Source organism: Bubalus kerabau, chromosome 16 (assembly GCF_029407905.1).
Source record: "Bubalus kerabau isolate K-KA32 ecotype Philippines breed swamp buffalo chromosome 16, PCC_UOA_SB_1v2, whole genome shotgun sequence".
NCBI lineage: Eukaryota > Metazoa > Chordata > Mammalia > Artiodactyla > Bovidae > Bubalus > Bubalus kerabau.
In genome coordinates, this window is record NC_073639.1 from 75,697,908 (window position 1) to 75,725,228 (window position 27,321).

At 58.5% G+C, this 27,321-nt stretch overlaps 1 protein-coding gene across 1 annotated transcript; it reads right to left on the reverse strand.

The window, feature by feature from the left end:
* Positions 1–297: 297 nt before the first annotated feature.
* UPB1 (beta-ureidopropionase 1) lies at positions 298–26,990 on the reverse strand. Its single transcript, XM_055549720.1, has 10 exons — positions 26,887–26,990; positions 21,044–21,215; positions 19,479–19,566; positions 14,987–15,081; positions 10,385–10,546; positions 9,168–9,337; positions 4,815–4,896; positions 3,687–3,729; positions 2,254–2,408; positions 298–857 (listed from the first exon to the last, which is right to left on the reverse strand). The coding sequence occupies exons 1-10, from the start codon at positions 26,988–26,990 to the stop codon at positions 774–776; spliced, it is 1,155 nt and encodes a 384-aa protein (XP_055405695.1). The 3' UTR covers positions 298–773.
* Positions 26,991–27,321: the final 331 nt, after the last annotated feature.

A 27,321-nucleotide genomic window follows, 5' to 3' on the forward strand; every position in this document is an offset into this window, starting at 1 on the left:
GACCGTCCCCCTGTCCGCAGAAGTCGCTGCCAATCTAAATGGAAGGCTCTCTGGCTGCAGAGCATGGGCTTCAGCGGTCGCGGGTCCCAGGCCCTAGAGCCCAGGCTCAGCAGTTGTGGCCCGCAGGCTTTGTTCCTCCACGGCATGTGGGATCTTCCTGGTTCAGGGATGGAACCCACATCTCCTGCACTGGCAGGTGGATTCTTTACCACTGAGCCACCAGGGAAGCCCCTCACTTCTTTTCTTTTTAAAAGACACTTATTTGGCTGTGCTGGGCCTTCCAGGGAGATTTTCCGTCTTTGTTGTAGCACGTGGACTGCTTAGTGGCAGCATGTGGGATCTGAGTTCCCCGAGCAGGGGTTGAACCCGGCCCCGGCCTACAGTGGAAGCGTGGAGTCTCAGCCACTGGACCCCCGGGCAAGTCCCCCATCTGTCTCGCTTCAAACCACCCTGCAGAATCAGTGCCTGGGATCACCTTTTAATTGAATTTCTATAACTCACCCAACAAAGTTTAACCACCTCAAAGTGACCAGAGTGACCAAATTCATCTTCACCCAGCCCCCAAACATTTTCATCCCCAGAAGGAAACCCGGTGCTCGTGTGCCAGCCCGCCTCACCTGACCAACCTCCCCGCCCGCCCGGGGCACTCTTAAAACCAGCCCGGACAGCAGCGCCGTCGGGGAGTCAGCAGGGAGAAGCCAGGCACTGCAGAGCCTGGCGCCCTGGCCCATCTGCTGCGGGAAGAGCGGCGGGCGGGGGCTGAGGGCCGGCCGCTACTCTTTCACAATCTTGGGGGTGTAGTCGGGTTTGACAGCTTCGGCAAGTTCCCGAGCGTACATCTCGTATCTGCCCGTCATCTGAAAGCGAAAACGGCAGGTCTTTGAGCGGTTCCCGTTTCGTTCTCAACGCCCTCATTCGCGCACCGCCGCCTGCTGCCACTAGAGGGCAGCTGTGGGACAGAAACGCGGCCGAAGGCGGGCTGGAGGCCGGGACGGCTCAGGCTGGGATTCGGAGACGGCCCCGGTTCCGGGGCGGAGGCCGACGTGACTCACGCCCCAGCCCCTCCTGCTGGAGCACCTTTGGGACCTTCCCCTAGAAGGTGTGGCGGGCTCCCAGGCGGGGGGAGGAGGGCCGTCCTGCCCCCCTGCGCCCCTCAACCCGAGAGGGGCTGGACCTGCCGTCGATCCCTGGCAGCAGTGGGCCCCCCGGATCCACACCCCGGCGGCCTGGCTCTGGAGGGCCGTCCGCTGCACGCGGCGGCTGGGGGAGGCCTGGAGGGGGCCGTAAAACCCACCCAGGGCGCCCACACCGCCCCCTCCCTCCTAAGGCTCTGACAGGACCTGGTGCCCATCATCACAGCCTGGGACGGCTTCCGCTTTCAGAAAGTTACTAATGAGAAGTCATTCGGATTACTGGCTCCGGCTTCCCATCCGTGCGGAAGCCGGCATTAATCTAAGCTTCCCAGGAGGACGAGAGACAGGAGACCTTCACGTGGGCAGCGCCCTGTCGGTCTGGCTGGCCCCCGCCCCCACCCCCGCCCAGGAGCGCTGGGCAGTCCTCCCATCGTGACAATGTGACGTGTATTTGTGCGTATGATCTGCTGAGAAGTGGGCGCGGAGTTGGTGCAAACAGCCTGGGAGGCTAACACGGCGACACTCCATCTGTGCGCCTGATGCGCTGTATTCCGGGGTGAGGGGTCCCAGGCCGCAAGCACCCCGTTCTAGGAGGTGGGCACTGACGATCCGTGGAGACCCGCCACCTTCCTTACAGGGTGTCAGGTCCCCAAGGCCTCCTGTTTTACAAGTGGGCGCATAAGGCAGAGAGCCAAAGTGGCTTGCAAGGCAGCGGCACCGCCAAGGCCCACTTCCCTCCATTGTCCGGGCCCAGACTTGGGGCCTGGCCACAGGCAGAGCCAGACACACACATTCATCTTGTGGTAAATGCAAGTGCCTGGGAAGGAAAAGAGGATTAGCGAGGACAAGCCACTCTACTCTCTGGACAAATGAAATTGAGATGAATCTGCTCTGAGGCGCCCAGAATCTAATAAATCAGATGAGTGGAGAATTTATCGAGGCCTGCTGCCCTGGGCAGCGTTTGACCCCGTGGTTCCCCTTCTAGGCCCCAGCCCCCGGCCTTCTGCGCAGCTCGGGGATGGGGGCCCACACGGCTGGCCCTCAGGCCGCCCGGAGCCGCGCAGTTCTGGTGCTGGGAGCAGGCCGGGCCGCGCGGAGGAGCAGGGGCCTGGACACCCACCTTGAAGCCCCAGATGTCGTTCACCTGCCGGCAGAGGTTGAGGTCCAGCTCGGTGACCAGGAGCCCATCCCGGGTGCGGGAGAGCCCGGGGGTGCGGCTGCCATCCGGGGCCGCCACGTAGCTCGAGCCGTAAAAGTAGCCGAAGTCCTGGTGAGCTGCGGGGCAGCAACCGCAAGGCCTGTGAGCGCATGCAGACACGGGTGGTCTCCGCACCCATGTAGGGGAGATGCCCAGGATGAGGGCCCCTACACCCTCCCCAGCAGCTGCTGCGGCCCTGAGGACCTGCCTTCCTCGTCAGGCCTGGATGCCCCGCCGCCGGCTGCAAGTTGCCCTCAACACCCTCACCTCTGCCCCGGGAACCTTTCTTTTTATTATTTTTATTTAATTTATTTCTATTATGTATTTGGCTGTGCTGGGTCTTAGGTGCAGCACATGGGATTTGTTAGCTGCGGCATGCGGGATCTTTAAAACTGAAATTAAAATGCTGTTTTATTGATATACATACATATATGTATATAGTTTGTTTGCTTATTTTTTTAGTTGTGGCATACTGGATCCTGTTCCCTGACCAGGGGTTGAACCCAGTTCCCCCGCACCGGGAGTGCAGAGTCTCAGCCCCTGGACCCAGGAGTCCCGACCCCGGGAACCGTTCTACAGGCCTCCCTGGCAGAGGTGTTGGTCCCCGGCTCCAGCATCAGCCACCGTGGCCCAAGGGAGTCATGTGGCCCCCACGGTGAGCTCAGCCCTGCCCAGCCGTGTCGCCCTCACCCCCCTCTGGGCCTTGGGCTCCTCACCAGTAAAGCGGGGTGCCCACCACCCCAAAGGTGTGCGGGGAGAGTGCGGGTGCTGCCCAGGGCCGGCAGGACCCCGGTCCTGTGACAGGAAGCCCCGTGGGGCCGGAGGCTCCAGTCTCCCAGGCCTCGAGTGGGGGGATCTGAGCTCTTTCAGGAAATCCTGCTGTGGGAGGCACGGCTGCTCAGCCCCACTCTGCTTCTCCTTAGAGATGGGGGTGGCCCCCTCCCACATTCCAGGCCAGAGAGGAGAGGCCGGGCGTGGCGGATTCCAGCCCTGACCGCAGAGCCAAACAAGCTGTGGGTTCTAGGAACCCAAGGCAGCCATGCTGGGCTCTGGGGGCACCTGGACAGCTGGGGGGTGAGGGGTGTGGTCTGCAGGGTGGAATATGCACCCCTATTTCAGGGAGCTCACAGGGGGTGCCCCCATGGCTTGGCCCATCTCCACCCCAGTCCCTACTCCATCATCTGGGATGCCAGGGGGTCACAGGCCCAGGGTCCACACGAGGTGGGTAGGGGGGCAGGTGTGCAGACACGGTCTGTGGGGTGGGTCCTGCTGGGAGACAGCAGATGGAGAGGGGACAGCCAGGTTCTCCCCCACCCCCCTCCAAATCAGCCCCACGGAAAGTCAGCTGGACGCACCTTTCTTGCCATCCCCAGAGGTGAACTCGTTTGGGAAGTGCTCCTGGGAAATAAAACCAAGGTAAGAGACACTTGGCACTAGGAGTGAAGACCCCTCCTGCAGACGCCGGGAGACGTGAGAGATGCGGGTTCGATTCCTGGGCTGGGAAGATCCCCTGGAGGAGGAAATGGCAGCCCACTCCAGTGTTCTTGCCTGGAGAATCCCATGGATGGAGGAGCCTGGCGGCCTACCGTCCACGGGGTCGCAGAGAAGCGACTTAGCACTCATGCACAAGACGCACCTCTAGGGGGCGCCGGCGGGACGCTCACCAGCGTTAGACGGGGCGAAGGACTTAGGACAGTCACAGCCATGTGGACCGGCCTGATGGAGCCGTGCCCCCCGGGTCCCAGCCCCCGGCCAGCCGGGCACCTGACCAGCCCCAGGGGGAAGGACCCCGATTTTGCCTTTGGGAGCTTATCGTTTGCCGGGAGAAGAGAAAGCCGTTGTGGAGACTGCTTCCCCAGGGCCGTGGAGGGCATCTGGGGCTCCACGATGCCCAGCCTGGGGGCAGCGCAGGCCCCAGGGGGTACCCGCTCTCGGTACCTTCCCCAGGACTGGGCGTCCAGCCGGGAGGGGGCGCCGCGTGCGGGCTGGTTAAAACACCAAGTTTCTTTCCTGTAGACCCACTTAGGGTTATCTCAGGCTGATCAGATGCTCTGATTAGAGCCTGACATCTAATTAGCAAGAATGCGGAAGAGGATTTGTTACGCGGTAAATACCCGGTGTTTGTAGTCAAATCTTTCGGTGCCTGAGGTCAAGGTTGGGGGGAGGACGGGAAGAAAGCAGGTACTGGGTGGTGGTCACGGGCCGAGAGCCTTTGAAAATGGTTTCAGCTACAAGCACAGCAGGGCGTGAGCAGTGCCAGCTTTCCCGGCGACGGGCCCGGCCAGGCTCCCCATGCCGGGACCCCGGGGTGTGGGGCATGTGTGCCCAGAGAGGGTGCGACTCTGGGGTCCCTACCAGGGCCCCCACAACTGCCGCTCCTCCCGCCTGGCTTCTGCTGGGGCAGCGGCTGGGCCTGCTGTCCTCATCCCTCTGTCCCCTCCCCTGCCGGGGGTCCCCCCGGAGGCCGGGCCTCAGGGACTCACCTGGCCCACGCGGTTGATGGCGCAGGTGAAGCAGTGGTTGGCAATGGCTGCGTTCCTGGCCTCAATGGGCCACAGGGACTCACTGTGCGAGAGGAAGGAGAGGGACCAGCTTGCCGACCGCCCAGCCTTTGACTCACAGACGCTCGGCCCTGAGCTGCGGCCGGGGTGCCAGTCTTGCCGCGAGGCTCACAGCGCCCACGGGTGACCCCACACCCACCACCAACAGGCCCACTCATCTCCGGCTCGGGCCGAAGCAGCAGTGTGGAGGGCGCCCGACGCACCAGCGGCAGCCCTGGATCAAAGCCTTGCCCTGGGACTCCCCGGGCGGTGCAGTGGTTAAGACTCCGCTTTCCCACTGCAGAGGGCACGGGTTCAATCCCCGGTTGGAGAACTAAGATCCCACAGGCCATGCAGTGCTATCAAAAAAAAAAGTTCCCTTTTCTGAAGCTTCCCCAAAGGGAGGCTGTGCAGACAAGCATCGGCTCACGGCTTTGGGAAACATCCATCCCCTTCTCCGGCAGCTGAAGCGTCTGGCAGAGTAGGGGGTGCTGCCTGGCAGGACCCCCTTAACTGCTGCTTCTGCCTCATTCCCTCCTGCCAGGTGGGGTCAGGAACTCAACCCCCTCCCCCCGCAGGCTAGTAAACGTCAGAAGGGAGCTGGGGGCCTGGGGGCCTATGTGCCCCCCAGCCCCTACCCTTGTAGTACAAGTCACATCCGACTCTGCGACCCCGTGGACTGTAGCCCACCGGGCTCCTCTGTCCATGGGATTTCCCAGGCAAGAGTACTAGGGTGGGTTGCCATTTCCTCCTCCAGGGGAATTTTCCAGACCTGGGGTGGGGGGCGTTGAACCCTCAGCTGGCGGGTTCTTTACTACTGGAGCTACCGGGGGAGCCCTGCCATGCCGCCTTGCAAAGCCGTCTGTCTCTGCAGGGGAAGATTTCAGGCCCGGCAAACAGTAAACCTGAGAGGAATTCAGGCTGAAGGTAGGCATCACCTCCCCTGAGCTGCCCCCCATTTCCCTCTTCTGAACCCCGAGCCTTGAAGCAGAGCCCCCCATCCCGGTTCTCCTATGGGCACAGGACAGGGACATCCCCACGCGGGCACAGCTGAGCTCCCCCGGGCCAGCGCCTGCGGGGGTGGGGGGACCCGGTGGGAAACTCTGCTCTGGGGGACCTGGTGGGAAACTCTGCTCCGGCGGACACATGTCCGTCCACAGCCCACCAGCAAAATGTGCCAAGGAATTCAGCGGGCCTGCTGGCCACTGACGGTCTGAGGAACAGCGCCATTGGGGTTCTGGATGCAGAGCTGCGATCCCACTCAGAAACACAGGGTGCCTGGGAGCGGAGGGCCCCGGAGCCTTCCTGTCAGCATGCACCTGGCTGAAACCGGGGAGTAGGTGGAGGGGTGGGTGGGTGCTTGTCACAAGCCTAATTCTCAGCAGCGCTCACGAGTCTGGAGGGGGAAAAAAATCCCACCCTTGACGGAGGGACTCATTTTCCTGTTTTTCTCCCCCCTGCTGCTCGGCTGAACTGACAAAACTTTTAAGAAAGGATTTTTACAGAAACACGCCCGTCGCTGACATTTTCGGGAATTAAATAGGTGCGGAGCAGGCACCGCAAAACACATGTCTTGCGGTTCTCCAGGGAGGATGAGGGGGCCAGGACCCAACCCCCAGCTGGCAGGACACCGAGGCTCTCAGATGAGGCCGGAGGTTCCTGAGAGCCGGCCCCTGAAATCCATCACAGTGGGGAAGGGGAAGGGTGGCCTGAGAGGGTGGGAGGGCGGAAATCTCTGACCACTCGGGCTGCAGGGCTCGCAGGGTGACTCGGTTCATCCAACCGCACTGTGCCTCTACTGGGTGCTCGGAACTGGGGGACCCTACGTGCGGACACCCTACCCACTCCCATGACGTGCCCACGTGTTTGCACGCGCGTGTGTGTGTATAGAGGGGTAGGGGTGCTGATACAGGAGGCGGGAGATGTCAGAGAAGGGGATGGGTGCTTCTAGAAGCTGTGAGCCGAGGCTGCTGTGCAGCTGGTGGGTCTCTGCCAGGCCTCGTGCTTGTAAACCCTCAGCGTCGATTCCACAAACAACCCTTCAGGATTTTAAGGAATTCACCCTGTGGCTCCCCGTCCTAGCGAACCACCCGTTGTACTGTTTTCCACACTCTACGGCCATCCTCAGCAAGGAGAGTCTCGGCAGGGTTCTGACCCCAGCCTGGAAACGTCCTTTCTGCTCACAGGCGGGGGTCACGGAGCTGTGTTAGCCCCAGGACGGCTGGGCGATAACCGCTGGGGGAGAGGAGTTGACCTTGACCACTCTCTCCCCTCCAGCTTTTCCCTGTTGTCCATCGCATGGCCCTGAGCAACATCAGGCAGGAAGCCCTCCTCTGTCCTCGCCACTGTGCCCTTAAGCCAAGGTTTTCAGGCTGTAATTATCTGGTCAAGGGTGTAAGGGCTTCCCCGATGGCTCAGCGGGAAGGAATCTGCCTGCAATGCAGGAGATACAGGAGACACGTTCTGTCGGGAAGATGCCCTGGAGGAGGAAATGGCAACCCACTGCAGTCTTCTTGCCTGGAGAATCCCATGGACAGAGGGGCCTGGTGGGCTACAGTCCACAGGGTCGCACAGAGTCGGACACGACTGAGCGACTGAGCACGCAACAGGGTGAACGCTGTGGGAGCTGCTCAGACCTGGGGCTTCCAAAAGCCCCAGCTCCCAGCAGAAACGCATCCTCCTTGGAGGGCATGAGTGGGTGGGATCATGCTGTCCAAGGAAGGAAGACGGACAGCATTTAATAAGCCAAGGACACGAGCCATCCATCACGTGTGTATTACGTTGAGCAGCTTCTGTTTGCTTAATTGGGGCTGATAAAAGCCCAGAAGTGCTCAGTTGGAGAGGTGACATCTGAGTCCAGGCTACAGCTGTGTCCCTCCCAGCCTGTGTGCGGCTCTGCGTGGGGGGGTGGCACTGGCTTCAGGGACCCCTCTGGGGTGATGCAGCTCGCTGGGTGTGTAACACGTGGCCGGCAGGAGGGGCTGCTCCGGGGCGTAGCCCGGGGCGTCTGTCTAGGTTTGCTGGCTGGACAGCCAGGAGCCACTCTTCCTCACGACTGTCAGGGGACGTTATCACAGTGGCCACGCTGCCCACTGCCTCTCTGGGGGTGGGGAGGAGACCCCAGACGTGACGGCACCCTTGTGCCCGAGAGCGCCCCCCAGACACAGACAGGACGGGGTCGTTCTGTAAGGGACAGCCGTGCAGATCAGCGCGCTGAGGGAGGGGGCCCCGCTTTCAGCGGCAAGTTCGAGGTGAAGTGACGGCCACGTCCCCACATTTAAATTTCGGAAATCTCGTGGCAAGCAAGGGCAGGAGTGAAAGGGTGGGCCCCCAGGGGACTGCAGGCTGCCCCCAAGCTGCCCCCCTCCACTGGGGACAGGGACTCCCCTTCCCCGTCCCTGCCACCCCCCCGATGACACAGCAGATCCCGGAATGCTCTGGGGGAAGTGAGCTGGGGAGAGAGGCATTCACACAGATGCCCCGAGCTCTCCTGCTCCTTGATGAGGCAAAGCTGGAAACCACCCGCTGCTGGGGAGGGCGAAGCTACAAAAGGGCGCTGGTGCCGGTCACTGCAGCCCCGCGAGCGCCCCGGGGAGGCCCCGGAGCCCGCCCCCCCCACCCCGCCCTGTGACAGCAGCTTTGTCTGCTCAGGGATAAGGCTAACACCATGTGGCTGGGTAAACACAGGTGCCAGAGACCCTTGACTGATCTCTCAAGGACCCTCTCAGCTCGGACCCCTCCGTCGTCACCCGCCCATGTGGGACGGGAGGGGAGCCAAAGCTGCTCAGGCAACCCCCGATGCTCCGGCCCTAAGAAGGGGAGCTTTCCCGAATCCTGCCGGCGGTCCCTGCCCGAGACCTCGCCACAGCCAAGGACGGTGCTTCGCAGCGTGGCACTGCTCTTCAGTGCGGGTGTCCGAGTCTGCGCGACCCCCGGGGACTGCAGCCCGCCAGCCTCCTCTGTCCATGGGGATTCTCCAGGCAAGAATACTGGGGTGGGTTCCCCTGCCCTCCTCCAGGGGGTTGATCTTCCCGACCCCGGGATCGAACCCGCATCTCCTGCGTCTCCTGCATCGGCAGGTGGGTTCATGACCACGTAGCACCACCTGGGAAACCGCTCGGCTTCGAGGGGGGAACAGTAACGGACGCTTAAGTTGGCTGACCCTACCACTCACTGTCCCGGGGCTCAGGGGTGTTGTACATCCCGGCGGTCGCCTGTCTCCTGTTCACCCACCCCGCCTCTGCGCCCCGAAACCCAGCCCCCAGGCCCCGGCCGAGCCCCCCTGGGCCCAGTGACCTGAGCGCTCCTATGGTGGCGGAGGGGTTGAAGATGATCTCGGCCCCGTTGAGGCTGTACATCAGCCAGTTGAGGGGGTGGTGCCGCCCGTAGCAGATGTTGACAGCGATCCGCCCGAACTGGGTCTGGAACACGGGGTGGCCCAGGTTTCCCTCCATGTAGTATGTGGACTGGAAGACAGAGGGCCGCGGGCAGATGCTCTGAGCTGCCAAGCTTCCCTTTTCTTAGGCTTGGCAGAAAAATGAAAACATCACCCGTCCTCCCTAAGGGACACTCCTGGCATGACTCTAAACTCCAAAATTTCAGACCACTTATAAACTAAAAAAAAAAAGCCAAACCTGAAAACCCAGACACAACACGAACAAGCTTACCCGAGGGGGAATCACCGTGGCTGGAGCACTTGCCCACAGATCTGCGGTGACACGTTAGAAAGTCCCCAGAGCTTCTTCCCGCAGTATGCCAAGGATGAACTGGGTGAGGTTTCATCCCGGCACCGCTAGAGGCTGAGGCGTGTGGCCAACGTCCACACCACCCATCTGGTGAGGACAGCTAACCACTTAGGCCCTGAGCACGGGCCGAAGCCCCAGCCTGCACACCTGTGCTCAGACGTGCAGCCCTCCTGGCCACCTGACACTCAGACCCCACGGGAGCCACAGACAAGGACCCCTCCCCCGAACCAGGACTAGACCTTGACGGACGAGGCGCTCGGGGCCTGCAGGGGCCCAGCAATCACTCCATGCTTGTGACTACCGCTTCTGGTTTTAACTTATGTGCTACTTTTTTTTTTCCTCTTTATTTTTTAAATTATGGAAGTGTGATAACACATTTACAAGAGATTTGGAAAATAGAGAACAAAGTTACTTACAGTTCCCCTATATATTACAATTATTTTTTTTTAAAGTAAACTAAGATTTTTAGCTGGAGTTTCAATATCAAACTCTCAAAAAACTGAACAGAATGAATATCCAGAAAAGCAAAAGATCATAGTAGACCTGAAAACATGCTCCTTACTTTCAAGAAGAATTCCAGGAGGCCAACTCAGGTTATATTTTTAAAAATATTAATATATGCAAGAACATAGCCCTCTGTGCTAAAGACACGTGGGGACCCGCCCGGGACTCCCACCGTACCCCAGCCGCCCGCGTGACGCAGGGCGATGAGGGGAAGTCACACCACGTGGCGGCTGGGGTGCTCACGGGCCCAGGCGGGCGGCTCACCTCGTTGAAGTCGCCCACTCTGGGGATGTGGTTCTTCCTCGTTTTGCCCAGGACCGCTCCGGAGCTGGCAACGACCACGGCCGTATTCCACAGGACGTCCCCGTGGTCCGAGTCTCGCTCCAGGACAGGGGACACCACCACCATGCCGTGCTTCCTCGCCAGCTGGAAAAACAGACGTGGCATCACCCTCCTTTCAAAGCACGCATCGGACGATTTTATGGACGGATTCGAGGGTCCTCCTAGATAATGTCTGGGTTTCGAGCTCTCTCTATGCTTGTCCTTTTAAAGACCAAATGCCAGCGCTGTTCTGATGCCCAAACTTAGCTGCATAGGAACCGGCATCGTCCTTGGGCACTCCTTCTGGGAGTGGAAGGATGGTGCAGCTGCTGTGGAGAACGGTAGGGCCACGCCTCCAAAGTCAAACCCAGGACGACCACAGGACCCCCTTATCCCACTTCTGCTGCTGCTGCTGCTGCTAAGTCGCTTCAGTCGTGTCCGACTCTGTGCGACCCAATGGACAGCAGCCTACCAGGCTCCCCCGTCCCCGGGATTCTCCAGGCAAGAACACTGGAGTGGGTTGCCATTTCCTTCTCCAATGCATGAAAGTGAAAAGTGAAAGTGAAGACGCTCAGTCGTGTCCAACTCCTAGCGACCCCATGGACTGCAGCCTACCAGGCTCCTCTGTCCATGGGATTTTCCAGGCAAGAGTACTGGAGTGGGGTGCCATTGCCTTCTCCAAATCCCACTTCTGGATCTCCCCAAAGACCTGAAATGCGTCCTTTTTCTCTTTCCGCTACAAGTGAGAAGAACCGTTTCTTCCTTCACTTCATTTACTATGTGCCACATCACAAACAGTGGGACACGACTTAGTGACCGAACAACAGCAACGTCTGTGCTAACAGGCGAAATGCTTTCTCTATTCTTTTTTTAGATTTTTTTTCATATGGCACAATTCCATGCCATCAGTTTGCATTGCTTGAATATGACATGATCGTATAATCTTTTTCTCCCAGACATGCTATAATTCCATCTTTGATTTCTCCTTGAGCCACGATCTAGGAGAGAGAGTTTCAGTCTTCCAGTGGCCGCATTTTCACATTGCTCTGTGTTGTTGTGGTTTATACTTCGACGGGTGGTTGCTGGTTGTATGTAATATCGGCCTGGGATCGGCTGGTGTGCAGGATATGAGTTCCCCAAGCAGGGGCTGAGCCCTGCCCCCGGCAGGGAGAGTGCAGAGTCTGGACCCCTGGACAGTCATGGAAGTCCCACTCTCCTGATCCTTAAGCAGTCTACACTTAAACAGTTCTAGTTAGAATCAAATGACTTGATATTTCCATGAGCCTGGGGTTATATCAGCAGTATGCGGGTTATATCAGGATTTTTGAAATACTGAACATAGCCCTGGGGACCTTTCTAGTGTGGCTAAGGCAGATTTCCTAATTCTAAAGGGTGCAGAGAGCAAAGTCTTACATTTTCCAACCCTGGGACCCCTCGACAAAGATCACAGACCCTGCAGTACAAATAAAATAAAAGCAAGCCTTAACACCACTTCCCACAGACCTTCAGACCCAGAGGCAATAATGAGACAAAACGAGAAAAGCAGATAAGGAGCATTGACAAGGGTGTGGAAACGGGAACCTTCATAAAATGCCAGCAGGAATATAAATGATGTTGGGTTCCCCACGGAGTTAAACGGAACCGCCACAGGGCTGGCAACTGAGCGGGAGAGTGTGAGTGCACACCCGTGTCCCCAGCAGCGCTGCTCACACCAGCCAAGGGTGGAAGCAACCCAACCAGATAAAGCATGGCGTGCACATGCAGTCGGAGAAGGCAATGGCACCCCTCTGCAGTGCTCTTGCCTGGAAAATCCCATGGACGGAGGAGCCTGGCGGCCTGCAGTGCCTGGGGTCACAGAGTTGGACGCGACTGAGCGACTTCACACATACATGCAGTGGAGTATTTTGTCATTTTGTTCAGCTGCTCAGTCATGTCCAACTCTTTGTGACCCCATGGACTGTAGCCTACTAGGCTCCCCTGTCCTCTACTATCTCCCGGAGCTTGCTCAAACTCATGTCCATCGAGTCGGTGATGCCATCCAACCAGCTCATCCTCTGCCGCCCCCTTCTCCTCCTGCCTTCGATCTTTCCCAGCATCAGGGTCTTTTCTGATGAGTTGGCTTTTTGCATCGGGTCGACAGAGTATTGGAGCTTCAGCATCAGTCCTTGTGACAGATGTTCAGGGCTGATTTCCTTTAGGATGGACTGAACGGAGTGTTATCCAGCCTTGAGAAGGAAGGCAGTCCTGGCCCACGGGTGGCTGTGGTCTCTGACGTGGATGAAACTGAGGGTGTCGTGCCAAGCGAAACCAGCCAGGTGCAGAAGGACCAGCACGGCAGACGTGCCCTCCGGTGGGGCATCGCACGTGGTCGAATTCACAGAAACCAAGCGGGACGTCAGCTACGGGCAGCTGGAGGCGGAGGGGAGCTGACACGTGGCTGGAGGGTTTCAGGTCTACAAGACGACAAGTTCGGGAGGTCTGTCTCGTAGCGCTGTGAAGGCGCTCACCACGACTGAGCTGTGCGCTCAAAAGTGCTGAAGGCGCCCAATGACGTGTTTTCTTCCGGCGTGCGCGCTCAGTCACGTCACGGGCTGTGTCACCGCGTGGAATGCAGCCCGCCAGGCTCCTCGTCCCTGAAAGCGCTCAGGTGAGCATACTGGAGTGGGTTGCCACTTCCTCCTCAGGGGATCTTCCCAACCCAGGGATCCAACCCTCCTCTCCTGCATTGGCAGGCGGATTATTTACCACCAAGCCACCTGGGAAGCCCTTTTAGTGCAATAAAAAGAAGAAAACAAGGGATTTCTCTGGCAGTACAGCGGTTAAGACTGCGCTTCCACTGCAGAGGCACAGGTTCAACCTCTGGTTGAGGAACTAAGATTCTACATGCCTCTTGGTGCAGCCAAAAAAAAAAAAAAGATTAAAAAAAAAAAGGAAAAAAAATCATCATATGTCTCATCTACCCAAAAAAACCCAGAAATCCAGAACCCAACCAAACGTAACTCTTGGACACCAAATTCCTTTTGTCTCAAATAAGAACTACAGGATCTGGGGGCCAGGAGGAGCAGCCGCAGCCGGTCATCTGTCCTCAGCTCTCACCAGCCCGTCGCCACCCCCGACCCCAGTGACAGGACAGTCACGGCACGGCAGGATGCCAGCAGCCACGCGGGGGTGGCCGTGGGTCCTGCGGCCCTCGATGCGGACACGGGTGCCCGGGACCAGCGCATTCCCATCCTCCTTCTGCCCTTTCTTCCTCCCGTCCTGGTTCAGGCGCACCGTCTGCAACCACTTCCCGCCCCGTCCTTGTCATCTTCTTGTCCGAGGCACAGAACCGACCGCCTCGTGGCTGGGAGATGTCCCCCTACAGCCTGGGAAGAGGGCTGCTTGGAATCACGGCTCTGTACTGACGGTATCACTGTGGTCACAGCGCTGCTCCAAAAGCCCCGGAGTTTCCGCAGGAATGAAGGGAGTTTTCCGAGGTGAGAATGACCATAAGCCACCACGTGGGATGTCATGGGGGTTTTTGGGGTGACTGCCCCATGAAGACACATTTCAAGGAGCATAAAGTCCATCGCTTCAAAGGGCAGCATTCCGTGGCTTTCAGTACACTCGGAGTTGTGCAACCGACACCACAACCTAATTTTAGAAACTTTTCAACACCCCAAGCGGAAACCCCGTCCCCGTGAGCATCCCTGCTCATCCCTTCTCCCCGCTTAGCTCCTGGCAGCCACGGACCTGTACTCTGCCCCAGCATAGCTGCCCTTCCTGGACAATGCATATAAACAGAATCTCAGAACACACATTATGAGGTTTAAATAAAGAAAAATGAGGCCCAGTTTCTACACTGATGAGACAGGCCACACCCGTCAAGCCCCAGCAAGTGGGGTAGCAGGGCTCTGGCCAGGGATGCAGCCTTGACCCTGGTCCCCAGGTGCCAGGGCCGCCTCTTGCCGGCTGCAGATCCTGCTCTGGGTGGGTCACCCCCAGGCCCCCTCTGTGGGCTGCAGCTCCCTGACTTAAAAAGCCACGAAGGGGAACTTCTCTGGGGGGTCCAGCGGGGAAGAACCGGCCTGCCAAGGCGGGGAACACGGGATCGAGCCCTGGTCGGGGAAGATCCCACCTGCCGCGGAGCGACTAAACCTGTGCATCCCGACTACTGAGACCGCGCTCCAGGTGGCAGCGGGACCGCCACCGCCGAAGCCGGCACCCCGGGAGCCCAGGGGCCAACTCGAGAGGAGCCCCCGCTCGCCTCAACGCAGCAATGGAGGCCTAGCGCAGCCATGAATAACACTGATTCATTAATGTTGTTTTTTAAAGAGGCATGCAGGGCCCCTCTGGCTCTGAAACTGATTTCAAGTGAAAGGGCACTTAAGAAAAAAAAAAAGGGCAATAAACAGTCACATCTACTCTTATCTGGCAAAACCAGGGCCAGGCGGGCGCACGCGCCATGGGGCAGGACCACCTGGCCGCGGCGGCCGCACTCTGACCCGCACGTGTCCGGCCGCCCCTGGGGCTGGCTTGCCAGCTGAAGGCCAGTTAACGTCCTACCTCCTGACAGAACTTGATGGTCGGCCCGTCCTCCGCTGACTCGGCAAATTCCGTCCACGGAAGCTTCTCTCTCGTACAGAAAGCAAAGGGCATCGCTGTGGAGAGGAGAAAGGCCAGAGTCACACCCAGCCTCAGGGCTTCTGAGGGGGCCCCTCGGCCTGGTGTGGGGGCCTGCTTCCCGGGCCCACGCCCGGCTGTGGACAACGGGCAGACCCTCCCCTTTCCCGGCTTCTAGGGGTGAGGCCAGCCATCCCGCCTACAGTCTTAGACACACTTGCAGCAGAAAGCTGAACAAATGCTTGCACACCCAGGCTCACAGCGGCCGCAAGATGGAAACCCATGTCCCCCAGCAGATGAATGGTTTGACGGTGGTCCACCCACTCGATGGGATACTGTGCTGTGTGCTCAGGCGCGTCCGACTCTTTGTGACCCCGTGGACTGTAGCCCACCAGCCTCCTCCGTCCATGGGGATTCTCCCGGCCAAGAATACTGCGACGGCCAGCCATTTCCTTCTCCAGGGGATCTTCCTGACTCAGGGGTCGAATGCACGTATCCTGCATTGGTGGGTGGATTCTTTACCGCTGAGCCACCTTATTCAGCCTTAAAAAGGCAGGAAATTCTCACTCTTGCTCCAACACGGGTGAACCCTGAAGACATTACATGCGGTGAAATAAGGCAGACAGAGAAGGACAAGCACTGTACGAGTCCACGCACATGGGGCGCCCAGGACAGGCAGGTTCAGAGAGACAGAGTGTGGAAGGACAGGCGCCGGGCCTGGGGGCCGTGGAGAACGACGGGCTGCTGTTCAAGGGGCTGGAGCATCAGTGTGGGCAGATGAGAAAGCTCTGCATGTGGACGGTGGCGATGGCTACATGACAATGTGAATGTTACAGAACCGAACCCACAAAAAAAGTGGTTAAAATGGTAAACTTTATGCTATGTCTATGCTACCATAATTTAAACCACACATACACACATATAGGGATCCCCTGGTGGCTCAGCAGTAAAGAATCCGCCTGCCAATGCAGGAGATGTGAGTTCGATCCCTGGGTTGGGAATATTCCCTTGGAGAAGGAAATGGGAATCCATTCCAGTACTCTTGCCTGGAGAATCCCATGGACAGAAGAGCCTGGCAGGCTACAGTCCATGCGTTTGCGAGAGTCAGACACGATTTAGCGACTAAACCATACGTGAAACAATTCTGTACAAGGTACAGCCAGAAACTGCTGGCTGACCTGCAGGCTGCTACGAGCAAGGCCGAGGCTTCTTGGAGACAGTGTCCGAGGGTCCCCGAGGACGGTGCTGGGACCCTCCCACGTCAATAGGAATGCTCCTTTTCCCGGGGGCCGAGGCCTCTTCAGGAATGAGGAAAGCCGCTCGTGTAATGACCCCAGCAGAAGTCTGGGACACGCTGGATGGGCTGAGTGCTCCCCGGGGATAAAAGCATGATTTCTGTCCTCTCTGGATAGATGATGCCCCACCATCGAGAGGGCTAACTCAACAGGAAGGTTCATAACTCGCTGAGGTACATACACGTGCGGTAACAATTCAAAGAATGCCAGGGCACCAGATTCTCAATGGAGGTTTCTTCTGTGGGGGTGGGGGGGCTGGCAGGGGTTAGGCACCAGGGAGGCACGCACTCCGGCCGAGCGTGCTCCGCCACCTCGCGCACACGCTTCCACATCCGCTGGTCTGATGGCACTCTCCTGTGTCCCCAGCGAGCTGGAGCCCCCGGCCGCGTGGTCACTGGGTCTTCTGGATTCATCCTCCAGATGATCTCTTCCGTACCCTTTGCCCGCTTCCTGCTGAGCTGTTAAGTCTTTTCCTTTGTGACTTGGAACACTGAATTCCTTCTTCGGACCAATTCTGTGCAGAGTTGGCCCTCTGTACCTGTGGGTTCCCCCACTGGCTGAGGGTGGAAAATGTTTGGAAAAAAAAAAAAATTCCACAACATTCCGAAAAAGCAGAACTTGAGGTTGCCACAAAGAGGCAACTATTTACTTGGCATTTACACAGTGTTAATGCCGCTGGACGGCTCTGAAACCGACCAGCCTGCAGGGAAGGTTTGTGGGAAAGCCGTGGGACGTGGCTGAGGAGGACTCTACCTGGTTGCAGCATGGGGCGTGTGCGCCCTCTTTGTGGGTGATGATTGTCATCAACTGGCGACCACAAATTGGCACCTGCCTGGGGGGCTTGCCATCTACCTCTGCAGGGAGATGATTGTGCTGTGGCGGCTGCTGACCCCCAGCACGCCCTGCAGGAGTTCACTGTGAGAGCAGAAACGGGGCACTCTGCCCTGGGAAACCGGCAGGACAGGTCTCCAGGGAGTTAGGTGTTCTCAGGGGCTGATGTTATGAGCCAGCTCCTGTGTGCCCTCGTGTCTAGAAAAGCGTGAAAATCCTTTATGGTGATGACTGTTCCCCTGAACCGAAGCTTCACGAGACCAGCAGAAACTTTCTACCAGAAAAACACACGCATGCACTGCCCCGTGACCAAAATCACACAGAGACTGGCCCCCGCCCCCCACCCCTTCGGAGCAGCTGCTCAGAGCTGTCTGAGGTGCTGTCTCCTGGGCTGCAGCCCTCATATTGCCCCCAATAAAACTGAACTCTCACGTGGTGCATTTTTTTTTAAAGTTGTCATAGCCTTTCCCAAACCCAGGCCGTGTGCCCAGCACGGTGCCAGGCCTGGTGAGAGGCAGCCTGTCCCGATAGCCCTGTGAAGTGAGTGACTCCTCATCCCACAGAGGAGGAAGCGGGGCACCAGGCTCCCCGGTCCCTTCCAGTCCCTGGCAGCCTGGGGCGATGATGGCACCGTAATCACCTCGGCCACCCAGGACGTGGCCCACGGAGGCAGCGAAGGGGCAGCGGGCTCTGGCAGCAGCCCCGGGGGCCTCGACACCAGGCTCGAGACTCCCCAGGCTCCTTGGGTGAAGATGGATGAGCTATTCTAAGGAGGCCAACAAGGACGCTGTTGATAACAAAGAAAGATCCTTAGTGACCACTCACTCGCAGCTTTTAGAGCATTAGGAGAGACTCAAGCGCCCCAAGAGGATAAAACCTCCCTTTCCGATTTCATTTCAGGTTGCTAAGCTCTCCACATTTCTCCATTTCCATTTTAATGGTTTCTTTTCCTGTTTTCACAACCCCTGTAGTGTAAACAAACTTTCAAAAGCAGCATGTGGAAGGCAGGTTGGGGGAGGCTGGCTGCAAAGTTCTAACCACATTTTCCAAATCAGAGGGAAAAGGGGGGGTCCCCCATTCACTGAACCAGCGCTCCTCAAGGCAGGTTCTGGACTTAGACCCCGTCCTGGCCTCAGGAGATGCCAGCTGAGATGGGGCGCTCAATGGGAACCTGGTGGGGCGCTCAGTTCTGTGCAGGGGAGTCCCCAGGGCCCCCAAAAGGAGGGGGTGTCCACATTAAACCTTGATGGATGAGTGGGAGTTTTCCAAGAAAGAGAAGTTGGTTAAATGATCCAATAAATATTTTTAGCATCTGTCATGTACCAAGGATTATTCAAGCCACTAAAGATAAAATGGGGGTAGGAGAAAGAATAAACAGAATGTGATCCATCCAAACTATGGGATATTATGCAGCCATGAAAAGGAAGGCCAGTCTGATGTTTGCAACAACACAGATGGACCTTGAAAACATGATGCTCAGTGAGACAGCCAGACACCAAAGGTCAAATACTGAGGATTCCACTTACACGAGGCCCCTAGAGCAGTCAAATTCATAGAGACAGAAAGTAGAATAGAGATTTTCAGGGATGGGAGAGTTACTGATGAGTTAGTGCAGAGTTTTGGCTGGAGATGACAAAAAAGCCTGGGTCGAGACGGCGATGACAGTTGAAACAACTTTGCGATTGTATTTGACATCGCTGACGTACACAGTCACCGATAGGAGCAACGCGCATGCTTCACGATCAAAACGTTTTGAATGTTAAAAAAAATGGGGGTGGGGTGGGGATTGGGATGGGAAAAATTACCACCACCCAGGCGCTGACCACATGGAGTTTACAGTCTAACGGAAGACGCAGACATATCAAAAGTGTCAGCTGAGAGTGAAAACACACACGTGCCGGGAAATGTGAAGAGCGGGATGACCTGCCGGGTACCGGAGGCAGAAGGGACGCACACCTTTGCTCTCTGCTGTGTGTGTGTGTGTGCGCATGCGCGTTCAGTCGCTCAGTCCTGTCCGACTCCTGAGACTCCATGGACTGCAGCTGTGCACAGCCTCCTCTGTGCAGGGATTCTCCCAGCAGGATGCTTTGCGAGGAGGAATTACAAGGCTCAGAGGGGAGCCTGAGGCACATGAGAAGGAGTGGTGGAACCCTGGAACGGGTTGCTTGTGCTGTTGACAAAGAACCTCTCGAGGGATGAGAAATGAAAGGAGATTTTTAAGAAATCACGTAGCAGATGCTCTCGGCGACGTGGAGATAAGACAGTGAGGTTTTGCAAGCGGCAGAGAAAGCGTGGGGAGAGGGACTTACTCCACGCCTCCTGGAAGCAGATGATGTTGACCCCACACATGGCAGCCACCTCCACGACGGCCTCCATGCGTCTGTGTAGGGCGGCGACCTGGCAAGTCAAACAGCGAGCATGAGAGCACATCGGGTTCTACTGCTGCTGCTAAGTCGCTTCAGTCGTGTCTGACTCTGTGCGACCCCATAGACGGCAGCCCACCAGGCTCCCCCGTCCCTGGGATTCTCCAGGCAAGAACACTGGAGTGGGTTGCCATTTCCTTCTCCAATGCATGAAAATGAAAAGTGAAAGTGAAGTCGCTCAGTCGTGTCCGACTCTTAGCGACCCCATGGACTGCGCCCACCAGGCTCCTCCACCCGTGGGATTTTCCAGACAAGAGTACTGGAGTGGGGTGCCATTGCCTTCTCCTCGGGTTCTACTGGTTGAGGCCAACTTTAACACTCATCCTCCACCGGGCCCACTGCAGGAAGATGCACAGGGCGGGAGGTTCTGGGATGGGGGACAGTCCTCGGGCTCGAAGCCGTGGGCAAAGGCGGAGGGGCAGAGGCCCTGGGGTCCCCCAGGTGCTGGACGCCGCCTCGCTGAGCCTCGGTTTTTCCTGTCTGGAGAATGGGGAGAAGGCTGCCCACCTCATGGCATTGCTGAGATGTGAGCTGCTTGCTGAGAGAGGGGCCCACCACACACCAGAGCCCTCCCCCGGGTCACCTGCCCCCTTGGCCCCAGCTCTGGGACCCCGGTCACTCAGGACACCCTGTGTCTACGGCTGTGGGGATGCCCAGTCCTGCCAGGTCTGTCCCTGCGTGTTCCTGATCTTCCAAGGACACCCAGCTGCGCCCTCTACCAGAATGAGCTCCCTCCCCCGACCTGACCTGCCTCGCGTGTGTTCTCATGTGTCTTCCACGGCAGGGCCAAAAACCGGGGTACGTGCGCCCCAACAGCGGCACCGCTCCCCACCTGGCTTTCCCATCCCAGGACCCCACGAGCTCCTTGGGAGTGGCATCCTCAAATTCTCCGTGTCCTCAGCCTGCGGTCTGGCTCCCAGGAGACATTTGGAAGTTTTTTTGTTTAGAGACAGACCAGTGGAACCCAGTGGGGCCAGGCTGAAACCCAGAGACACCGGGTATCCCCCCTACAGGGCCCTGCAGATGCTGGGCTGGGAGCAAAATTCTAGGTGCTGGAGGCGGGGTGGGGAGGCGAGGACCACATCCCTGACCCCCCACAACCTCCTGACAACCCGGACTGGCCAAGGAGACAGATTTGCAACCCGATGGAGGCTGGGCGGATGACTCCTGCACCAAGGAGCCAGGCAGAGGCACACGGGCTGGACAGACATGTGCTGGCCAGAGCCCAAGAGGCAGGGTTCCAACGGAGAGCGCAGGAGCTCAGGGCGTGGCCTTCTCCCTGGCAACTTGAGCTCCACCCCAGGAGAGGGAGGCAGAGAAAGGGGTAGGGGCCAAAGAAAAAGAAAAGAAACATGGCTGGAGGGTGGGGGCGGGGGGGCACACCAGGGCACCGCAGCTGGTCGACCACCCGGGGACCATGGTCAAGTCTCTACAGGTGGGAGAGGCCTAACCTGTTTCACCACGGGGGTGTCCGCAGGGAGTGGGGTCCTGTTCTGAACGAGCCCCACACGCACAGTCCGGGGCCTCCTCTGCTGCTCCGCGGCGGCCTCGAACGCATAGCCCTGCAGCTCGAAGTCCCCTCTGGAGGCGGCCTCGAGAGCAGCGCCGGGCAGGTCGAGCTTCCTAGATGCAGGAAGGCAGAGGGCAGGTGAGCTGAGTGGGTCCGCGGCACATGGTAACACTCGCAGTTGCTCCTCCAGCCGAGAAGGGGCGCGTGCGGCGTCCTGGCAGGAAGGCGCAGGAGCTGGCCAGGGCCGCGGCCACGTGTGGGGAGCTGGGGCAGAGCAGCAGGACGGGGGGACCACCCACGCCCAAGGGCCCCCGCGGGCAGAGTGGTTAGGCCCCACAGAGGAGGGCAGGGAACCTAGTCAAGAGGTTGATGTTCAAGCTGCTGAAATCGGGGGTGGGGATTAAAGTCTCAGCATAGGTGGGAGGGGACAGAGTCCCCCAAACGTCTGTGGACTGGAGTCAGAGGGCTCTGTGAGCTGAGGCGGGGGGGGGGTCACAGCAGGTTGTAAGGAGACAGGCGAGCAGGAGGCCAGGACTGATGGCAGGACGGAGGGTCATGAGCGTCTGGGGACCCCTGCCCTGCCAGGACCACCAGCGGAGAGGGCAGCTCCCGGCCCGGTGCCAGACGGGTGAGGTGGGGCCCAGGCGTCCAGACCAAAGGCTGAAGGGCTCATCCCGGTGTGTGGTTTATTAACAGAGGCAAGTGGATTATTGACAAAACTTCCCACCAAAGTGACCACGGGCCGAACGGCAAACACTGATGCCCGTTCCATGCCCCCGCCCGGGGGTGGAACCTGCAGGAGAGGGCCCAGGAAGAGCTGACCATCTAGGGGGCGAGAGGGTTACGAAATACCCCGAGAATGCCTCAGAAAATCGCCTGACAGCCGTTATCTAATAATACTCCTCTCCCACTTTGAATCCCTTTCTTAACGACTTTTCTTTCAAAATCACAGCCCTGTCAGCCCAAGCCCCCGGTCACCGCCCCCCTGCCAGGCGCTTTCCATGACGGCTCCCTGACAGCTTGGAGCTGGGTTCCGCCCCTGACAGTCAGCCTGCTTTTCAAACTCGTCAGGGCTCCGTGCGCTGCGGCTGGTTAGAAATAGCTGCAGAGCACACACCTTGCCTCCTGTTGCTGTGGGGGCCTCAGAGACGGTGCTCCGCCCCCCAGGACAAGTCACCGCTGCAGCCGGGGGGCTGGGCAGGCAGCCCGTCCTCAGCCAGGAGGAAGACGTCGGCTGGGAAAGCTCGCCGGAGGTCCACAAGCCCCCAGCTGTAAGCTGGTCCTGCAGCCTCTGGCCGGCCCGCCCCACCCCAGCTCCCTGGGGACACCCGGCCCCGAGGCCGGGCGCCTGGAGGCTTTCCCTGCCCTCCTGTTATCCTGGCCTGCCATCACCCGGCCCTGCCCCACGTCCTCCTGGAGGACCCACCTGGCCTTCAAGCTGCAGCCCCCAACCGTGTCCCGTGTCCACCAAGGGGCTCGGCTCACGGAGGTGGTGGGGCGCCAGACAGCCGCGGCGGACGGAGCCCAGCCAACGGACCAGGACCTCACACGTGGGCTCTCTGCGGCCCTCAGTCCTCCCTTGGTGCCTGCAGCGGGCTCTCTGCCCCTCACCCTGGTGGCTGAGGCCCCACCCTTAGGGCCTCACTTGCGACTCCAAGAAGGAAAGCCCATCACTTCCTGTCCTGGCCCCACAGACCCCTTTCCAGTGGGGTCAAGGCAGGCCTTGCCCAAGGGAGCCCAGCCCCTGCCTCCTTGGCAACCTCTGGCTTCTGGAACTTCTCCTTCCCCTCTAATGGATCTGCATTTTAAATAATTAAACCAGAGCTTTGTCACAAAAGAAACACAGGCTCGTGGGGAGGGAAAAAAATGAAAAATCAAACAGTGGAGAATGTCAAGTGAGTTCCCCTCCTTCCCGGATCTAGAGACAGCCCCTCAACATCTCCCGTTTCTTTCCAACATTTTCCCGTGTGTGTCACACGCACAGAGGTGCCCTTCTGTGCACTCCACTCTCCGGTCTGCACTCTTTCGCTTGGCACGACACACGTTGGGCGCCACTCCCTCTCTCCTGCAGACCGGCCATAGTTCCCCAGGACAGCTGTTTGAGGCCCTCCTCTCCTCTTTAGGAAGCACCAGCCTTCTGACTGCTCAAGCCACCTGGACTCCCTGAGGTCCCCATCCTTCCAGACATCCTTGAGCCGCCCGACAGCCTGTGCCCAGTCTGAGCTGCCTCCTCGATACTGGCCCTCGGGTCCTGCAACTTCACATCCTTGCCTCTGGAGTCTCCCACAAAATCTCCGCTTCCTCTGCCCCCTAGACTTCTCCTCTGCACCCACCCCTTCACCTGCAATGGTCATCCCTAGGACAACTCCAAGCCAGCCCCCCCACCACCTCTCAGGAGTCTCTGTAATGGGCCGTGGGCTGACCTGTGCGCCCCTTCCCCCAGAAAAGATATGCCCAACATCCTAACACCCAGAACCTGTGACTGAGAGCTTTTGGGGAAAAACAGGGTCTTTGCAGACGCCATTAAGGTCAAGATAAGATCACTTGGTATTACCTGGGGAAGCCCTAAAAGCCAGTGCTGGGTTTTAAAAGGAAGGTGCAGAGGAGAGACACGGGGAGAAAAGAAGACTGTGTGAAATCAGAGGCAGAGGCTGGCGTGATGCCGCCACGGGCCAAGGAACGCCAGAAGCCGCCAGAAACCAGAAAAGTCTCGGGAGGGCGCTGCCCGGAACCTTTGGAACCGTGCTCCTGCCAACACCTTGACTTTTGTACTTCTGGTCTTCAGAACCACGAGGGTACATTTCCCTGGTTGAAGCCACGTGGTGTACGGTCATTTGTCACAGCGCCCCACCGCGTCGGCCTGCCCCCCAGCTGCATCTCATCAGGTGAACCCACACGGGCCACCCAAGGGCCCAAGCCCCCTCTGCCAGGCCGGCTGTATGCACCGCCTGTGGAGACTTCCGGAACCCTTCCTCCTCTCTGCCCCCAGGCACTCTACCCGCTTTAGGCCTCCCCACCATCCACCTGCTCTTTGCAAATGCTCTGCAGGCTCCCAGCACCATCAGGACAATCCCGGCTCCTCTGCAGAGGAGGAGCCCCCAGGATCCACCCCGACTACTCCTGCCTCCTCTCCTAGGCAAGCCCCCACAGTATTCTACACCCACAGCCCCCAAACGGGCCTGTCCCCTGCTGTCTGCGCCTTGGCCCGGAGCAGCTGAGCCCCTTCCTGTCTCTGGACCAACTCCGCAGTCTCTTTCAGGATGCAGCTGAAGCCTGGCGCCCCAGAAGCCTTCCCCACTTGCCCCAACCCCGTCCATATAAAACCCCCCAGCTCTCCCTGCACACTTTCTTGCAGGGCGGGACAACCATCAAAAGACAGAAAGCCCCTCGAGGGCAGGAACCGTGGCTAACTCATCCTAGGACCTCTAGGGCTTGAGACAAAAATAAACGCTCAATAAATGTTTGTCGAATGAATAAATGCTTCTTGGTTCTAGCTGTCTTAAACTGTGCCTTGATGTTCTTCAGGGATTTCATCTATCTGGCACAAGCAAAGGCCCATTTAGCTCACTCACTCAGTAAACACTTGCTAAGGGTCACCTTTGTCTTGGGGGCAGTGAGCACTCAGAGAGAAGCCGGTCTTGTGTGGAGTGAAGGAGGAGTCTAGGGGAGGACTCCATCAGGCCCCCACAGAGGCAGCCATACCCAAGTCAGGCCATGAGAAATGAACAAAAGACTTGGTTAAATATATTTTTTTATGTGGATAATTTATTTAAAGTCTTGATTGAATGTGTTACAATATTGCTTCTGTTTTGGGTTTTGGGTTTTTGGCCCCTAGGCAAGTGGGGTCTTGGGGTCTCCCTAGTGGCTCAGACAGTAAATAATCTGCCCGTAATGCAGGAGACCTGGCTTGGATCCCTGGGTCGGGAAGATCCCCTGGAGAAGCGAATGGCTGCCCACTCCAGGATTTTTGCCTGGGGAATTCCATGGACAGAGTTTACAGTCCATGGGGTCGCAAAGAGTCAGACACAACTCAGTGACTAACACTTTCACTTTTTGTGCAGGATCTTAGGTCCCCAACCAAAAACCGAACCTGTACCCTCTGCACTGGAGGTGGATTCTGAACCACTGGGCCTCCAGGGAAAGTTCCATGAACAGATGAACTTTTAAATGAGTAAGTTTCTATCTTCACTTCGCAATCTGTTCATAGCCAAATCCCACCCAATCATAAGTACAAATGGTTAAAACACCAGAGTGAAGCTTGGAAGGGCTTAGCACAGGGTGGAACAGAACCAAGAAGAGGGAAAAGTAGAAAGAATGGAAAAGGGGGACCACTGACTCAGTTACTGTGAGCCAAGCCCCAGGAAGAGGCCTGGCGGTCACTGATAAATGCAATGTGGCTTCCACTCCAATCCTTCCCTACTCTGGAGTGATCCAAATGTACACACAGAGTCCTTCTCACAAGGCAGGCCTTTACCCTGAGCTCTCGAACGGGTCCTGGCCTGTCACCTACGTTGGAAACTTACTTCTCTTTTTCCAGCACTCTCTCTGACACCCACAGGCTCTGTCTTCTCCCAGGGGAATGTGCCTACCTCACCTTTAAACACTCCCTGCTTCAGGGCACCTTCCTTAGGAGCCCCAGTTCTCAGAGGTTTCCCCCATTGTGGGCCTTCATAGGTGCCATGGAAGGCAGTAATCCAGCATCAGCCCACTGGAGCGGCCTGGGGGGTCGGCAGTCCCGGGCACCCCTCTCTGGGCATGAAGAGCCCTTCTGGACACAGTTCTGTACCATGCTAACCCCAAAAGCAGCTGCTCTGCCTTCACCATCCACTAGCTGTGGAAACACCTGGGGCTCTGAGGTCCGGTCCCCACCCCTGCCAGAATGCCACACGAGCTGGTGGCTGGGACCCTCTGACCCAGGTCACCCCCTCCAGTTTCAGGGGAGCTGCCCAGGAGCCTCAAGGCCACTGCCACAAGGCCAGGGAGTGTGTGGTGCGGCTGGATGGGGGGAGCCCACAAACGGGCAGGAAAGCGGAAGGATGTCTGGTCAGGAGTTGCACAGGGTCAGAGTTTGGATTTCATTCTAAAGGCCGTGGGAACCCCTTATAGAGTTTTAAGCAGGTTATGAGTTACATCTTCTGGTTGCGTTGAGAAAAGTGGACCGAAGAGAAACAGGAGCAGAAGGGCAAGTGCCTTCCAACCCTGCACTCCCGGCGTGCAGGAGAGCACTGCCCTTGGAAAGTCCCAGCGATGCCCACAGCAGGCTGGGAGTTAGCTCCGAGCGTGGGAGTCAACTCCCAGGACTTGCCAGTGGGAAAGGTCCCTTCGCCAACCAGATTCAGGAGCCTCTTTGTCCCAGGACCTGCCAGAGGCTGGTCACTGCGGGAAGGAGGAGCTGGGGGCAGGACCTCCAGTGGGCCTGGGGTGGGATGGGGGCTCTGACTGGAGGTACCGACCTAGACAGCCAGCCAGAGGACAGGCCTGGCGCCGGGGGAGAAGCGGGCCACTGGAAGCTGGAAAGAAAGCTGGGTGGTCACAGGGAAAGCACAAAAGAGTAAAACTGTCCTTTCCCTCCAGGTTTGTAAGGGTCACGCTGGGCTGCGCACCTGAGGTCCCATCTATAGAACTCAGGGTCTCAGCTCCAATCCAGGATTCACCACCGCCCCTGCAGAGCCCTTCAGACCCTGAAGCCCCCTGTCTGGTCCCCCAGACCAACACCCGCTGGCCCCAAGGGCCTCCCAACCCCCACCCCAAGCTCCCCGCCTGGCCAGTCTGGGCTCCACGCACCTGGTCTCTTTGCCATAGAGAAGGCGTTTGACCTCCTGCAGTTCTGCGAGTGGCAGATGTTTTCCCAAGCACTGCTCCAGAGACTCAAACCCGGACTCGGCCATGGCTGAAGTCCGCACGTTTGTCCAGACCTAGACTGCCTGCTGCCCTTCGCCCCCGGGGGGAGGAGGAGGCGGCAGTGGCCAGGCCTGCACATGCGATCTGCCCTCTACCCCCCGCGCCCTCCTCCCGGGAGGACTCCTGCGGGACCCCGCTCCCTCTGCTCACGCCTCTGCGGGGTGCCGCCAATCAGCGCCCGGGGCGGTGTGCGCTGTGACCGGGAGGGTCAAAGGACCTTCCGGCCGCACCTCGGACTCCGGCCCAGCGCCCTGGACACGGACTGAGGGCACCGGAGGAGGGGAGCCTGGGCTGGAGGCCGCGCCGCTGCCCTCTGAG